The sequence below is a fragment of the Carassius auratus genome, chromosome 32 (genome assembly GCF_003368295.1).
Source record: "Carassius auratus strain Wakin chromosome 32, ASM336829v1, whole genome shotgun sequence".
NCBI classification, from domain to species: Eukaryota; Metazoa; Chordata; class Actinopteri; order Cypriniformes; family Cyprinidae; genus Carassius; species Carassius auratus.
The window spans coordinates 29,979,740-29,997,429 of NC_039274.1; the positions used below are offsets into that span (position 1 = coordinate 29,979,740).

Sequence of the window (17,690 nt, forward strand, 5' to 3'; positions counted from 1 at the left end):
CTACACCGTAATCAACCTCTTCTGTCTTATTTCTCTAAGGCAATGCTGGGGATTTTTTTCACCACACATTCAGCCGTGCTCATATGGGATGTACCTTTCACAGAGAAAGACTTCAATTCAGTTCCTTTTGCCATTTACTCATGTAGTTAAACTGGAAAATATGTTTGTCTAGCATAGTAAATGTTAAAGGTGTTAAGGCTGTTTTCAAACAGTATACTCTTCTCTCATTTCAGGGGGGAAGCACTGCAAAACATCTACAGCAGTACTCTATGTTGGCATAGGATTCTTGTCATTTTATCAGGTTCGCCTGTACAAGCGTAAGGAATATCTGGTGCATTAGTACCACCTAGTGATTGAAGTATAACTCTACCTCTAAATTACCTGGTTGTGTTTGTAATAATGCATGAATGAATGTTGATAATTAAGAATGTATTTAACTGGGATTTTCTTTATTGTCCTTCTATCTTGAAGCCTATCATAAAATATAAGATGTCCATTATTATTATTATTATTATTATTATTATTATTATTATTATTATGTGGTACTTCAGTACTTTACCTTCCATAGTGCTATTTTTATCTGTGGTCCTACCAAGCACTGCTGATAAATGTTTTAATTGTGATTTTATTTATACTTAACATCTATAGAATATACAGACTACAGAAGTACATGGAATTTCACATGGTCACATTGGTTCTGTTTTCAAAATAAATGACTGAAAATAAAACTGCCTGTGCAATTTGTCAACATAGGAATTGATCAGTATAGACCTTGTCTCTCAGCTAACATGGTTCCAAAATTAGAGACTATCTTTTAGATGTACAATTGGAGACTTTCAAAACTTTAACCACTGAAGCTTTTAAATAGTATTTTTTTTAAAAAAACTATATGAAAAAATTAAACAGACTTTAAATGTAGTATATATGAAGTCCATTTAATGAAGCTTACCACACTAATTAAAGAATATAGTGGTTAGTAAAAATCCACAGAAACCAGTTCAGCACCATCCAAACAGTGCCTTATGAAATAAAGTTTAAAAATATATATTATTTTAAAAATATATATTTTTAACAATTTTAAAAGTAAAAATAAATACTGTTAACAAACTTGAATGTAAAAAATCTTAATGCCCTGATTCTTTAAAAAAAAAAAAAAAGTTTCAGACTAAATGAATTATGTAATTATGTCACAGTATTTCTGCTGTCACGGATGCCATTCAGGAGAAAGTTATCAGCCTCAGCTATAGCTCAGAAAAGTACTTTGGGTGTTATTTGTATGTGTGCTAATTTTAAGATTTAGCTACTCACAAAAATTTCCACAGACACATACTCTAATTTAGAATGAGAGTTTTCACTAAATGGTGATGCTGTTTTCTATGCGGCTTGGACTCAGATAAAGGTACGGCAGTTCTTGTCCCTCATTCTGAGCTATTATATGCTCCTCCAGTTCTTTCAGCTCCTTTCTGAACTGATCAATCACTTTCAAAGCAGCAGGCTCGGTAAAGTACTGTTCCACATACTGGCCCAATGGAATCTGTAGAAGAGAGAGGAAACGTGTTGAAGTCATCAGTCTGATACTTTAATAAAGGTGTATTAATTTGAATGCTTAATGGAAATAAACATATTTTGAATGGATGTAGTCTGATGTTAGAAATAAGGATGTACATCATATGCAATGTACTTCATATGATCATAAATAATGTAGAAGTTGTGACAGGATGTGCTATTGACTCACCGCATCTGGCTGTGCTCTGCCCAAATGCCACGTGATGGCCATTTGCATACAGGACTGGCTGATATCAGGGAGTGTGTCCATGATCATGTCCATGGTGACAGCATCCTTATCTGTTGGTGGAGGGCACCGCATGGTGCAGGGTGTGTTGGGTACCCATGCACACCAATCAAACTACAGTACAGAGACCAAGATCAACGGTGAACACAATAAAGCTATGTAATGACTTGTAAACTGATTTCTAACTATTAGGTAACACACTTCATGTAAATGACTGTATTTCTGGTAACCTGCATTCAATATAATACGTTTGGAATTATAAACGTTTGATTTACAGGCCTGGAAAATTAATGGAAATGTATTTCTGGTAACCTGCATTCAATACAGTAGAATAGTATATAAAAAGTATGGTTTTAAAGTATGTTTTTATATTTGATAAGATGTGTAAATGGGTGTCAAACTCAGTTCCTGGAGGGTTGGAGACCTGCAGAGTTTAAATTCAACCCTAATTAAACACACCTGATCCAACTAATCAAGCCCTTCAGGCTCATCTGAAAACTACATGCTAATTCTATGTGTTTTTGAGTGGGGTTGGAACAAAACTCTACAGGGCTCCAGTCCTAAAGGAATTTCGTTTGACACCCCTGTGTTCGGTAGATGGTTACCTGTCCATTATTGGTGGCAGCATGTTGTGATGTGCTGGTAAAGATCACCATGCTTAACAGTGTGATGAGTTCTTCTTTTGTCTTCAGCTCACTAGCTAGGCCTGACATGCAAGAAACATCAACAGTTACTCCCAGCTTACTCCTAATATCAAGTCCCATTTATTTAGCTCATGTTATTTCATTGTGGTGATGAGACACAGACTGAGGACAAGCTTATTCCCCTATGACCGCATGGGACACTGTATTATCCTTCATGTTCTTTATTACTTCTTTTCCTGTTTTATCTTGACTTAATGGTGTATCTGGCTCATAGAATGTGCATTTATCCCCTTGATGTTTTTTTGACATTTTAAAATGCAATATTGGTGACTTGTACTGGCTATGTTTGAATTGGATGATTTATATTACCATCCAAAAGTTTGGGGTTGGCAAGATTTATTAAAAAGGAGTCTTCTATTCCACCAAATTAGTCTCTTATGCTGTACTTAATTGATAAAAAAATACAGTAATACTGTGAAATATTATTGCAATTTCCAAGAAAAAAAATCAGATTCTTTGATTAAAAGGGTCATATGATGCTATTTAAAGTTTTTCTTTTTTCTCTTTGGAGTGTTGCAAGTTGTTTGTAAATAGAGAAGATCTCTAAAGTTGCAAAGAATAAAGTGTCAAATCCAAAGAGATATTCTTTATAAAATATAAGATTTGTCCACGCTTTCCTGAAACACCTCATTTAAACACACCCCAAAAATGTCAATGTCACTGTATGGGAATAATTGCATAATGCCATCACCGCCCAATTGTTCACAATAATAAAGTAAGTAATTACAGACAGGTGTGTTGGAGCTAGCCTGACTACGTCAGACTTCCTACTTCCGCTCAATTTCATTTCGCGACGGGTCAATCAATGAACAGAGGGCGGGCTGAGAGCCGTGACGTAGATGCTAAGCGCAGAGTTTTACATTGTAGGTTAAAGAAATCGAAAAACGAAACGACCGCGGAAATGGGAAACGAGACACGGGATGCAATTCGCTCAGTTATGGAGAACATTCAACTCTTCTTCAAACTGAAGCCAGAACAAGAAGAGTGTTTGATAAACATTTTAAATGGAGGTGATGTTGTGGCCCTACTCCCGACTGTGTTTGGGAAAAGTTTAATTTATCAATTGTTACCATTAGTTAGTGAGAAACTGGGGAGGCCAAAGGCCGGCAAGGCTATAGTTGTAATTGTGTCCCCCTTGGTTGCACTCATGGAGGATCAGGTCAAGGAGGCAGAAAAACTTGGTCTGTGTGCTGCACAGCTTGGCGTGCACAATGATCAAGATATAATGGCGGGGTATCACAGCCTTATTTTTGGTAGCCCCGAATCCTGGATTCTGAATCCCAAATGGCGAGCTATGCTAGCATCAACGCTTTATCAAGACACGAGGCACACGTCGCATACAAATGGGGAGTCAAAAATAAGTTAAGAGGCCGTGATTGTACCGTGTATGCGTAGATTAATTTTGCATAATCTGCAAAAGTCGTTTACAGCCATGTTCACTCCGGTATTTCGCTCGCATCATCATGTGTTTACAACAGGTTTACAGTGGAAGTTCAATCATAGATTTGAGTTCGATGCATGATGTCTGTGCTTCGATGCGGCTGTAAAGGCGCATAACATACATTATAACTAAACGTATCTGATTGGCTTATGGGTAACCAATGATTTTAAACTTCAGACAAGCGCCCCCTAGCGAGAGAGAAAACACTTCTCTATTATGCCATTCCAGACTCTGTCTACGAAGCAAAGTGAAGTAGCAGAGTCTGGTATTACCAGGCTATGTTGGAGCAGGGTTGGAACTGAATTCTGCAGGGGTGCGTTTCCCTAACCATAGTTGGCTAATTTCCATTGCCAAATAACTAAGTTGCTAACAGGTTAGCAACTATGGTTTTGGGAAACGCACCCCAGGACGGTAGCTCTCCGGGAGCCGTTTGGAGATACCTGTTGTAGAGATATGTAGAGTGTTTCGTTGTTAAAGCAAAACTTCTTTGTTTGACCTTCCAAAAGAGTTGTTCAACTAGATATCATTGGTTAGGTTGTATTTACAACACTGTTCTACAACAGTTCAACCCAAATATTTGTGTGTGTGCAATGCATTTAATGGAGGACTGTTTTCTGAACCTACAATGTTCTGACTCACAACCTGTAAGTATGTTTTCATATTTAAATAATTTTCCACTGATGGATTCAAACGTGAGCTTTGAGCAGTGTAGAGAAGCGCTTGTTTGTCATTTGATCTCAAATGCTAACATGGTTTTATGTTTACAAGGCGCAACACAACACGTAAAAACACAATATAAGTCAATATAATCAGTAATTATGTCACCACTGGATGCAAAAATGCCTCGTTTGTAATGGGTTTTAATGGTTTTGTCTGGTCGTGCCGGGAGACGGCATCACAGTATGGTGAGGGGCGTAACATTTCCGCAACATGCTTGAGGTTTTCGGCCAATCACAACACATGGATAGCTGTAAAGCATTTATTTGAAACAGAAATAAATGTATAACATTTTGTTAAATTTAATGCACCCTCCCAAATGAATGCAGCATTAATTTATTTTAAAAACATGGTACTGACCACAAACGTCCGAACTGTATTGTATATTGTCAAACCTAAATAAACACATTGCACAGGATTCTACATTCTTCATCCACTGCAGGACATCTGTGAGTCCAGTGATGCAGTCATGTATTCATATCTTACCAAAATGTGGCAGATCCACAAAGCCCTCCACAGCCACATCATTAATCCACGCCTGAATTTCTGAATCCTGTTCAACTTCAAGATCACTCTTGTAGTAGAGGGAAACTATTCCTGAAACAAAACTAAGAGCATGTGTTAAAGTAAATAGGTCTGAGGTCTGATAGTAAAAGAGTTTTATAATTATATATACTGCTTCATTCACATGTCTGAAAGAATTATGCCTATTATATTTACTTTTGAATGACATCCCACAGCATCATAGAATGGTCCCTGTAGAAATAGTCTTTTATTTTAGTAACTCCTCTGTCCATGAAGTCAAATTTGGGCTGGAAGGAGCGATAGGTTAACACTTTATACCCCCTCTGTGCCAGAATCAAGAGTCCATCTCCACCTGTTGATACCACCTGAAAAACACAATTTTTCACATTTATGACCAACTGAGTGAATTAAAAATACACTACAGTTATGTTGTAGGTGGTTGGCTAGCTTCAAAGGGTGATAAGAACCCAGTTCACAAAAAATCTAGTGCCAAATGTCCAAAATGATAAAAAAAAAAAAATAATTAAAAAAAAAGTGTGTAGTGTTGGCAGGCTTTGCTCTGAATGGTTCATATTCTTTCATAAGCTACAGTGTGTACAGATGCTCACACTTTTGAAGATGCCCTCCGAGGAGATCAGCTGTGATCTGCTACGACAGTTAATCTCAAGTGTATACCTCAGGTGTGGAGCCAAGAGCTGCAATGAGAAAGAAAAAGTGAAGAGGAGCCTTAACATACAATATAGCTGGATAATTTAATGAATGACTAGATTTTGATGTATCTGTGATTATCTAACTCTTAACATGCTTTGAAACAAGCAAATATATCTTTCCTAAAAAGCACTTCCTTGTAGACTTCCTCTAACCTTATATATGGGGTGAACAGCAGGCAGCTGTCGGAGTGTGGCCACACAGAACACTTCTGCCACCAAGTGTGTGCGTAGCAGATGTGATAACACCTGAAAGATCTGGAACTCAGAGTGACGAACCCACATCTTTGCTAATAACCAGGCCAGAGGTGGATCGCTAGGTAGAAATATGGGTGTTTCCTTATCAGGTTTCTGTTCGAGCTGAAAGGAAGGGAGAAGAACAACAAGACATTTCTGAGTTTGTACATCAGTTTGACAGTTCATTTCCAGATGGGTTCCTGTAATGTTACTATGATTATTACATTAATATTATATTAATCTGCACATGTTTTGATGCTTTTTGTCTTACAATCAAATGCATTTCTATGAAAAAAAGAAAATCTTCTTTTTGGTAAAAACATAAATATAAATATATTTTCGGCTAATGGAGGCTGCAGTAAGATTTGGAAAACCTGCTATAGATTCATCTTAGATTGTTATGTTTCCAGGTATCTGTGAGTCAGCAGGTTTTACCTGTATGGCGATGGGAATGAGACCTTTCTCAGGATGTTCATACAGTAAGCAAAGTGGGGCAGCTATGTGCTGTGCCTTGTCTCTGATTACATTGGCAGGAATCCCATCCATTATTGCTTGATCAACCAGAAATATATTTCCTTTCTTTAGTAGGAGAGACAAAGAAACATGATCAAGAGCCACTGTTCCAATAATCCAATGTATTTAAGAAAATAAAACCCTTAAATCTCACCTTGAGTTCTTCCTTCAAAGTGGTTGTAGGTATAAGAGAAGACTGCACCATGTCTCCCGTGACACGGAAGTTTGAGGGCAGCTCCTTGCACCTAGAAATCATTCTTGGGTTTGAGCCGTTGAGGAACTGGTAACCAAAAAAACTGTCTTCTTTCCAGTGATTCATGGTGTATTCTGAACAGAATATTGATCACCAATTCTTGTTATTCATTTAATGACATTGGTAACTTTCTGTATGTGACTTTTCTGAAAGAGTTTTGCCTCATCACAGTTGCAGAAGGGGTCTAATATAAAGGCCATGCTTGATCTTATTTGAAATATTATAACGTGTTGGTTCATTCAGTAATGATCAGTTTAAAACCAACCAATAAACAAAATCAATTGATAATAAGGGTGCTCCGATCACGATCGGCCGATCGTTATGCGCATCTCGTCAGTAAATCGTGATCGGAGCACCCCTAATTGATAAAGAGCTGCAATAGGTTTCAACACTATATTTTTAGGTGCCATGCGTGCCGTGTGCTACGCACTGCTTGTGCAAATGCTGGATAATGTTCTGATTTGCATATTTATGAGGTAAATAAAATTGTGCAAAAGAATAGCTCACGACAAACACACCATCACTTTCTCATTTGATAGCTGCTCTTCTCTCTGTGGAAATGTCCACTATGAAACTTTTACAGAGGTGTCAAGTAACGAAGTACAAATACTTCGTTACTGTACTTAAGTAGAAATTTGGGGTATCTATACTTTACTTGAGTGATTATTTTTCAGCCGACTTTTTACTTCTACTCCTTACATTTTGAGGCAAGTATCTGTACTTTCTACTCCTTACATTTTAAAAATAGCTTCGTTACTGCTATTTCATTTCGGCTTGTTTCCATTCCGGCTTGTCATCATTCAAAAAAAAAAAAAAACCTATCCAGATAAATCGCGCCATCCGGATGGAGTGAATTTGATTGTGGTTGGATGAGAAGTATAAACAAATATATTCCGACACCCTATTGGTCTGTACGCGATCCATCGCACCTGCACCTGACACAAATCACATCACAGTCCAGCCAGGACATAGACAGTTTTGGGTTCGTTTATCAAAAAATATATTTCTTTAAAGTAGGGTTGGGTATGGAACCGGTATCCGATCGCCTCAGAGTCAGTCCGCTTAAATTCCACATGAAACCAGCGTCAGACCGGTCTCCTCCCGTCTTTCGGCGCGCTCTTCAATCCGCAGAGCAAAGACCACGAACGGAGCAGCGCATGCGCACTTAAACAAACAGAGGACACAAGGTATGTGTTTATCGATAGATTGTTAGAATATCCATATCTGTGCAGTTCTTTGTCATAAATACAGTTTACAAAAGGTCACGAGGTAGCAGTCGGTTTCTCATCTGTAAAGTTTTCGCTCATCACACCACAGCCGTTTCCTCCAGCGAAAATCTAGCCCTTAACACATATGAACGAACACATACTTTGATTGCACTTACTTAAATATACTTAATTTAATCATACGTACTTTATACATACACTACTGTGCAAAAGTCTTAGACACTTTAGTATTTTCACTTAAAAGAATGGTGTTCGGACAGTTATTTATATATTTTGCTGTAGTGTGTCAGTATAAAATATCAGTTTACATTTCCAAACATTAATTTTGCCGTTGTCAGACTGCTTGTGCATTCAAAATCGCACTAGATTATTATTAAAATTAATGGCAAACTGATATTTCCTATTGACACACTACAGCAAAAGATATAAATAACTGGCTTAAAACCCTTTTTGGGGAGAAAATACTAATTTTTCCATAAGACTTTTGCACAGTACTGTATTTTAAAAACGACACTGTTGCTACTTTATAAAGACTGAGCATACAGTAATTCACAGAACTGATTTAAGACAGTGACAGACAGCACTCATGTTAACTTTTATATCAGAGTGAGTGACAGAGATACAGTAGAAACATTATGTGTGGTTTTGTATTAAATAATGACCCAGATTGTGAAATACATTTATTAGCCTTAGATTAAGGGAAGCACAACTTGCACAACAAGCTATGGATTTATTTTAAATATTTGTAATGTTCTTTAAAGTTATCCATAGTTTTTTTTGTGGTTCTTTTTTTTAAAGTATCGGTTCAGGCACCGTTTAGGAGCCGGTACAGTTTTAAAAGTATTGAAAAGGCACTGGACCCTACTTAAAAGTTATTATTTCTCACTGGCTCATTTACCAAATGAGTGCTTTTTCTTCGTCCTCAACAAATTAAGCTACTGTAGGTAGTTCGGTAGCGAGACATTTTAATAAATTAGCGTTTGCGATTGACGATGCGATTGACAATGTTGTGATAAGTAGGCTATACCAACTTTGAAACTCGTTACCCCCCGAACAATGGACATAGCAGACGTATGTACCAAATACAAGAAGCTATCAATCAAGAAAGTATCAGGATTATGATTTCTTTTTCATTTTTAGTTTTTGATTAATCACTCGGAGTAATCGTTCATTTTGACAGCACTATAATGTTTACTGTAAATAGACAACCATACAAGTGTAATTGTTACTAAGCCTGCACCAATGTTCTTGTCCATTGCCCTCGCAGATTCCTGCAGCTAATCATGGATGTACATAAACATTCCATTAAAAGTTATTGATGACAAGCCTCTGAAGTTTGACTTTTTGCACCATAACAATACTTATTGGCAACTAGTCATCATATCTCTAGTCCTTTAATGTATTTGCAAAGTACTAAAGTGTTTTCATTTTAAATGGGCATATATGCCGCTGAGGAAGACCTGAAGGTCGAAACGTTGCTTGATTAAATTCCTCTGGAGCAGTAGTTTTCAGCGTTCAGACTTCACTTCTTTATTTGTCTATATCATTCAGTTGTCTTGCACCTGCGTCCTAATTGGATGTTTGGGATGTGCACACCATTTTTGTATTTTCATATATGCGGATGAAACAGGAAGCCTAGTGCATCCCAAATTTTTCAACATGAAAATTTTAATATAACATTATAGTCATTATGGCCTGTTGCCTTTAGAAAAATGTTTTTTGAGGCGGTGGGGTAGTACGCAATAGGCCCCTGTGCCACGGCCTAAGCTTTTGTTCTTAATGGCATTTTTTTCCCCTTACATTACTTTTACTTTTATACTTTAAGTAGTTTTTTAAACCAGTACTTTTACACTTTTACTTGAGTAAAAAGCTTGAGTTGATACTTCAACTTCTACAAAAGTCTTTTTAAACCCTAGTATCTATACTTCTACTTGAGTAATGAATGCCAGTACTTTTGACACCACTGTACTTTTAAATATGTTGGAATGTATCGTTCAATAAGTAACGATTAACTGTATTTTCTTTACTCCAAATAACGCGCTGCTCATTTTTTTCTCTCTGACATTAAATAAAGAGCCCGTTTTAGAAGTTAATGCGACTCAAAAAAAAAAAAAAAAAAAAAAGAATATATTAAAAAAAACTGTTTCATTTATTTTTGGTTTCTGTTGTTAAACCGATTCAAATATTTATATGCTTGCACCTAATTGCTTCACATTTTCTTCCTTTAGCATCAGTTTTGGGGAGTAACTAGATACATGTAACAGAGCTATGTAATTTAATTACAAAATAAATGTAGCTGTTATCCGTTATAGTTACTAAGAGAAAATGTTTAGTTTAATTACAGTTATTTATGAAAATGTTAAAGATTACAAAGGGGGTTACATCTGAATATTTTTACACACTTTAGGACAGAACAGGGCACATGCTTATTTGATATCTCTTATATTTCCTATATTTGGGTTTGTGTAACTATTAACTATTAAACTATATCTATTTAACCTCAGAACAATCTCAAAGTAAAAAGTTGTGATAAAGTCTTATTTTTTTGTTGGCTGTGCTTTAGAATTAAATTATTCTATATGTTAAATCTTAATTCAAGTGTAGAAGGATTTTGAGAAGTCTGACAGTAATCAGTGTTGAATAGGCCTACTACTGTAAGGTTAATCCTGCCTGCTTGAAATGTGTCAAAATTATCAGTTGAAAACATTATACTTAAAGTAACTGAAATAGTTACACTTCTTTACATTTTTAATAGGGTAACTTGTAATCTGTAACCGATCACATTTCCAAAGTTAGCTAAACCAACGCTGTTTAGAACCGCTTTTCAACTGCATTGCGAGCTTTCATAATTAAGAGTTAAACTCAGGGCAGTAAGTGACTTTTATCCAGGGTTTTAAAAAAATCATATAGGGTTAAGTGCAGTGTGAATATCTGTTATTCAAGAGTGGGAATACATGTGGAATTTTTACATGACATTGTGAAATGCCATTAATTTTTCATATAGGTCTCCTACACACAGGGTTGGGGAGTAACGGAATACATGTAACAGCGTTACTTAATCAGGATACAAAAATCCAGTAACTGTAATCCATTAAAGTTACGTCAAAAAACGTAGTAATCAGATTATAGTTACATTTTGAAAAAAGGGGGAATACTTTCAGGATTACAATGGTTTCATTTAAAACTAAATAAATCAGTATTTTGGCATAATTACACTATATTGAGAATGAGAAGTTGTCGTCATAGCACAAAGCCCCTCCCTCGATATCACGGGTCTCCGCCATGTTGGAAGGATACCAGTGGCGAAACAGGATTGTTTACATGTGTTGTTAAGAGGAGGTTCTCGCAATTCTGTTATACCATGCCTGGAAGTTACTGCTGCGTTAAAAACTGCTGCAGTACCTCACACGATACATATAGAAAACATAGGAACAATGGAATATAGTTTTTTTTAGGTTACACCAAGCGCAAAACAGCGGTATTTGGAGAAGCTCTCAAGCGGCACAGAGAGCTGGACCATTTACCTCCATGCACACATATGGACATTGGGAATTATATATTTTTTGGTTTAAGTTACTACACAATGCAGGAGTTTAAAAACCACAAGTCTTTATAAAGTTACGAGGCTTTCTGCTGTGGCTGGGTCCATCTACAGCAGGTGAAGAAAACAGTGTTGTACTGGCCAAAGTAAGTTTGTTCACATGCGTTTTAGTGTATTGTAATTACATTGCATTTAGAATGCACTTCTTGACCAAAATGACAAAGTAATTAACTGCGAATGAACACTAGATTGTAACGAGATGTTCAATGTATACGAACGTTTCCAACATGTTTTGATGTAAAGCTGTGTGTGTTTAGTTTTAATTTGATTTTAGCCCAGTGACACATACTGTACCAGGTATTTTTTTTTGTTGAGGGCTGCAAAGTGGACAAACCAGTTCTGGGTTAGCTAGGGTAGTTAAATGTGTGATTGCGAGATGTAAATGTCCGGGTTAGATTAAAGCCATTAACAGCGTGAATGCAAAGTGACTTACATTGTAAACAATATAATTCCCAATGTCCATATGTGTGCACTGAGGTAAATTGTTCAGGTCTCTGTGCCGCTGCAGGGAGCTGCCTGAGAGCTTCTCCAAACACCGCTGTTTTGCGGTTGGTGTGAGCTTGTTCCTGTAAGGTCCCCTTTCCTTCGCCTTATGTTTTTGCATTGCTTTACTTTCTTCCTTTTCTTTCGCGTATTCGTAGATCCGTCTCGATCTGTTCCGCCGACAAAATAAATGTGCAAAACTGAAAGCGCTCTAAAATGTTTAGTCGCGCCTCTGTGAAGTTCTGAAGGCATTGCCCCTGGCAACAGATAGCGTATCCTGCCATCACGACAGAACAGGTCCTACGCTGTCAGATTTTCCTACCTCCCACTAAAACAGTGGGTAGTACAATTCCACAACGAAAAATTCTACTGTAAAGTTATGGTTTATTAACATCTACACCTACCACAACCCTAATCATACCCTTACAGTACTGCAAATACAGTAATTATGTGTTATATTCGCGGTTGTAGCTAGAAGGGATACAGCTACAGGAAACCAACAATAAATATTATTTTCTAAAAATTAGATTGCGTTTTTATTAAAGTCTACACCTACCCCAACCCTAAACCTACCTACCCTTACAGCAATGCAGATACATTAAAGGGGGGGTGAAATGCTATTTCATGCATACTGAGTTTTTTACACTGTTAAAGAGTTGGATTCCCATGCTAAACATGGACAAAGTTTCAAAAATTAAGTTGTACGTTTGAAGGAGTATTTTTGTTCCAAAAAAACCTCTTCCGGCTTGTCACAAGTTTCGGAAAGTTTTTTTCGAGTATGGCTCTGTGTGACGTTAGATGGAGCGGAATTTCCTTATATGGGTCCTAAGTGCGCGCTCTTCTGCTGGAAGAGCGCACGCTCCAGTATAGCAGAGCACTGAGAGGCTGAGCACAGCCTGATCAGAGCGAGAGCGTCGCGAAAAGTCACAAAAGAAGTGTGTTTTTGGTTGCCAGGGCAAGACAACCCTGCACAGGTTACCAAAAGAGAAACAGCATTAAGGGACCAGTGGATGGAGTTTATTTTTACAGAGCATCAATGGAGTTGTGCAAGTGTTTTTGTTTGTTCCCTGCATTTCGGATTGCACATCGTTTATTTCTTAAGGATAATGCAGTCCCAACGGAAAAGGGTCACGATCGTGTGTTGGAAACGCATGCGGTGAGTAAAACTGCTTCAAATATCTCTGTGTTGTTAACTTAGCTATCGGCGTTTAAGCACATAAAGTAAACAACATGCGATGTTATCATCAAACTGCACTTTCCACATGTAGAGCTTAAAAAAAAAAAAAAAAAAGACGACATAAAGTGGAACTTAGTCATTTTCCAAAACCGCTAAGCAAATATATACAGTTTCAGTACATACCACATAGCATACCGCCTTTGCTGATGCTGCTCTTGTTAAATTTCAGCCTCTGGATCTGTGTCACAGTTTGCACATGCTCTCAACTCAAAAGCCTACTGGCGCTCGTGATTCTTTAGCTCCGCCCACACGCCACGCCTCTAGGCGCTCGTGTTTTTCCGGGAAAAATCGGTACAGACTATCTTTCTCTTATAAATAAAATAAAAATAAAGACTTTTTGGAGTTATGAAGGATGCAGTACTACTCTATAGGTACTCAAGATTAACAGGATATTGAGTGAAAATGAGCATTTCACCCCCCCCCTTTAAATATCCTTGTTTAGCATGAGACAAAAGACAAAGGATATTGATGTGCGCGTGCGCAGTAAACCAGGGTAGGAAAATCTGACAGGGTAGGATAAAATGTCAGGACACCGGCTCAGACCCCTCCCAAATCAACCCAAATCGGCACGTGACTCCTCAATCTCAATTAAGCGCAGCTTGATTAATGACTCACGTGAGTCACGTGTGCCGCCCGCTGGTGCATGCGCAAATAACAGCTGTCTACAATCTCCTCAGACGCAGATTGAATCACTGCTGCAAAAATGCATTCATTTCATGGAAATTCTGCTGCTATATTGTTTAAAAAGAAGAAATTGCAAACAACGTTGAACAGTGCAAACTGTGCCTTCCAGCAAAGAAAACACTTTCTTCATTCGAAGGATTCAACATCCAAGCTAAAGAAGCATTTGCACTTTTAAAAATTAGTTTTATATTTGCAAAGATAAAAAAATATATATTTGTATTCTCTATTTTCCTTTTGAAGAAACATTTTCCATTGTCTAAAATTTTTCTTATTATATTTTCATTGGGAAAAAAAATTAATTTGTATTCTCTATTTTCCTGTTGAAGAAACATTTCCTTTCTTTCTTATTATATTCTTTCTTATTATATTTTCTTCAAAATAAAACAAAATAATCTGTAATACCAATACCATGCCCTAGATGTCTGTATAGTCCTTTACATATATATTAATTCATAGCTGTGAAATTCTTAATTAATAAATGTTGTTGTTTTAAAAAAATAATATTTGACCTTGAAGTAATCCAGAAGTAATCCAAAAGTAATCAGTTACATTACTTTCATATTGTGGTACTTGGATTAGGTTACCGAATACTTTTTTTTATGAAGTAATTAGTAACTGTAACGGAATACATTTTTAAAGTAACCCTCCCAAGCCTGCCTACACATAGCTAAAGGGTTACGTAAACATGTTACAGAATTGCATTTTCTGGGAAGAGAGCTTTCCGAGAATGAAGTAATAACATGAAATGTATATTTTCTGGTAACTAAACTAAGAAAGAAAGAAAACAACAGGGACAGATGAAGTGATTTTTACCAGCTATGGGACTTTTTAGCGTCCAGAAGATCTTTTTGAAGTCTTTCAGGTCTTCCCAAGACTTTCCGAACATGAGTGCCAGTCTTTTCAGAGAGAGCTCCAAAAGCCTGAGTTGCATACAGTGTACAAGTGAATAAGTGAGATTAATGGAATAGTAATTAAATTATACATAGATACATAGGGGAATACACAGGTTTATGCACCTTAAAATGTCAAGTCACACATGCACAGCAAAAGCTCTCCTGCATTTTTACTCACGCATACTGAAGGGATCCCACAAAGTCACTGCGCTTTTCGTTGTCAAAGCGAGCGTCCTGCGGGAGATCAGCCTCTGACTTGGCATCAATGCATTTTGGAATGCCGGGGGCCCATGCAAGCCATCTGATAGATGAGACACAGAGTTCAACAGGGATTTGTGAGAAGTAGATTCTTTATAACGCTATGATAAGTTCAGTGTAAGCAAGCTACGTGCAGACCTGTATATTTTCTGCCTCTCCAGAAGCTCTGTCGTTCTGTGAGATATCTCCAGTGGCAAGGTGTCATCACTGATCTTTTTGGCTATGAAAGAAAAAGGAACCAGAGTTGTGTTTTTTATTAATGCTTTTTTTATCTTGATCTTAAAGCTTAGTTGTCACTGCAAGTGCAGTTTGGTATAACTGACCTGTGCCTTCTCTGAGCTCTACTATCACTTTATCTCCCACTAGCCAACGGTAACAGGGAAAACTATAGCTGCGTCTTTCTCCAGGTATACTGACTTTCACATAACGGCAGAACCAGTTATCCTCCACATAGAACTTCTGCTTCTCCAGGCGCACCAGTATCAGGGGACCCAAATCAGCAGAACTTTTAACAGTGTAATCATCCACCTACAAAATCATGGGAATATATTTCGGTATTTGAGATGCTTTAATTCATTATTATTAACATGCAATGTATATTTATTTCATTTCACATTTTGTAAATTTAGATCATTAATTACTCGTCCACATGTCGTTCCACCCCTAAGACTTTCTTTCATCTTTGGAACACAATTATAAAATATTTTTGATGAAATCCGAGAGCTTTCTGACCCTCAATAGACAGCAATGCAACTACTACTTTCATGGGCCAAAAAGGTAGTAAGGAAATAGTTAAAATAGTCCATGTGACATCAGTGATTCAACCTTCATTTTATGAAGCTACAAGAAGTACCACGAGTACCATAACACATGCATCATATTACTTTAGTGAACGCATGAATGAATGATAATAGATTTTAACAATGGTGTTTCTACTTAAAAAATAAAAAAATAAATATGTGTATATATATATATATATATATATATATATATATATATATATATATATATATATATATATTGCTTTTTTTGGAAATTTTATTATTTTCAATAACTTTATGATCATCTGTTATTGGGATTGTTGTAAAATAGGATGTTAAATGCTTTACTTATACCATTTAAAATATTTTTATATATATAAAAAAAGATCTACTCTACTGCACTCGGCGGAAGAAAAAGAGATAGTATTCCACATATTATATTTAAAAGATTGAACAGTTTTCATAAGCACACAAGCATATTTACTCACTGCTCCTCTGCAGAAGTCTAGGCCTGGATTGTCCAGCACGGTTCTCTCACTCTCTCCTCTCTCTCCAACCAGAGTCAAGTATATATAGTTATTTGTTCCCGAATATTTGGAGGTCCCCGTGGCCACTGTCACTTTGTACTCCATCTGCACTCATACACATACAAATGCTGATCAAACTATTATACGTTCACAGTCATCATCACAGAGCAGTCTCATATTTAGTGCACAGACACATGCATAGCACAAAAGCTTAGACACAGACAGAAGTGTCATTAATTGACCATCAGGAAAGATGCCTTGAAGGACTTAAAATATCTTAAAAATACACCTAGACTAGTTATACTAAATGACAGTGGTTCATAGAGTCTTTAACAGTGAGGAAACATACATAGATTTATCTTACATCAAAGGAGAACAATAGAAACCCATTGATTACTTAAATATGTTCCATTACAATAAATTAAGAGAAGAATCTGAAGAATAGTTAGTCAACAAGTTACCTCCTTTGTGGAAGTGTGTGGCGGTGAAAATCTTCTGTTATGCTCCTCTGCTGTAGTTTCTATCACCTCTTTTCTCACTTGACTGTAGTTTCCTTCAGTCAGAAACTGGCTGTTCAGACCCTCTAGTTTCACTGACTGAATCAGGCAGATATTTGCTTTGAAATGTCCCGTCTCTACTGGTCTCCACCTTTATACCTCATTTCCTCTCCCACCTCTTGTCATGGTCTTCTATTGGCTGATATTTCAACCTCCTCATTTGTTTATTCATTTTTTCTTTGCTATTCGCTTCAAGGAAGTGGTTAGTACAGTACTAGCTTACAGAAAAGCCACAAAGTTAAATATATGGACTAAAAAATAAGCATCAAAGACAGTGATGTATATCAACTTTATAGGCTTAGCTAATGCATTTTTCCCTATAGATAGTACAGAGAAACACTTTGGTAACACGTAATCATCAAACACATGATGATCTCGGACTTCTGATATTTGTGTCTTGTTAATATACACGGAGCACTGTACTTGGAGAACACTCAATATCAGTTCCCCATTACAATATGTTCATTTCATTCAAATTGTGGTTATAATCTACTTCACCTAAAACATTTCTACAGAATAAATGAAAAAAGGTGCCATAACAGCTCCACTTTATTGCATAATTTTTTTTAACACA

At 36.8% G+C, this 17,690-nt stretch overlaps 1 protein-coding gene across 1 annotated transcript; it reads right to left on the reverse strand.

Moving 5' to 3' along the window:
• Positions 1-914: 914 nt before the first annotated feature.
• Positions 915-17,202, reverse strand: LOC113052069 (arachidonate 5-lipoxygenase-like). The gene is made up of 15 exons (XM_026216358.1): positions 17,021-17,202; positions 16,521-16,664; positions 15,595-15,799; positions 15,410-15,491; positions 15,192-15,314; positions 14,934-15,040; positions 6,791-6,963; positions 6,559-6,702; positions 6,043-6,246; positions 5,788-5,874; positions 5,375-5,544; positions 5,141-5,262; positions 2,398-2,498; positions 1,736-1,906; positions 915-1,534 (listed from the first exon to the last, which is right to left on the reverse strand). Exons 2-15 carry the CDS (start codon positions 16,662-16,664, stop codon positions 1,355-1,357), a joined length of 2,013 nt encoding a protein of 670 aa, XP_026072143.1. The 5' UTR covers positions 17,021-17,202; the 3' UTR covers positions 915-1,354.
• Positions 17,203-17,690: the final 488 nt, after the last annotated feature.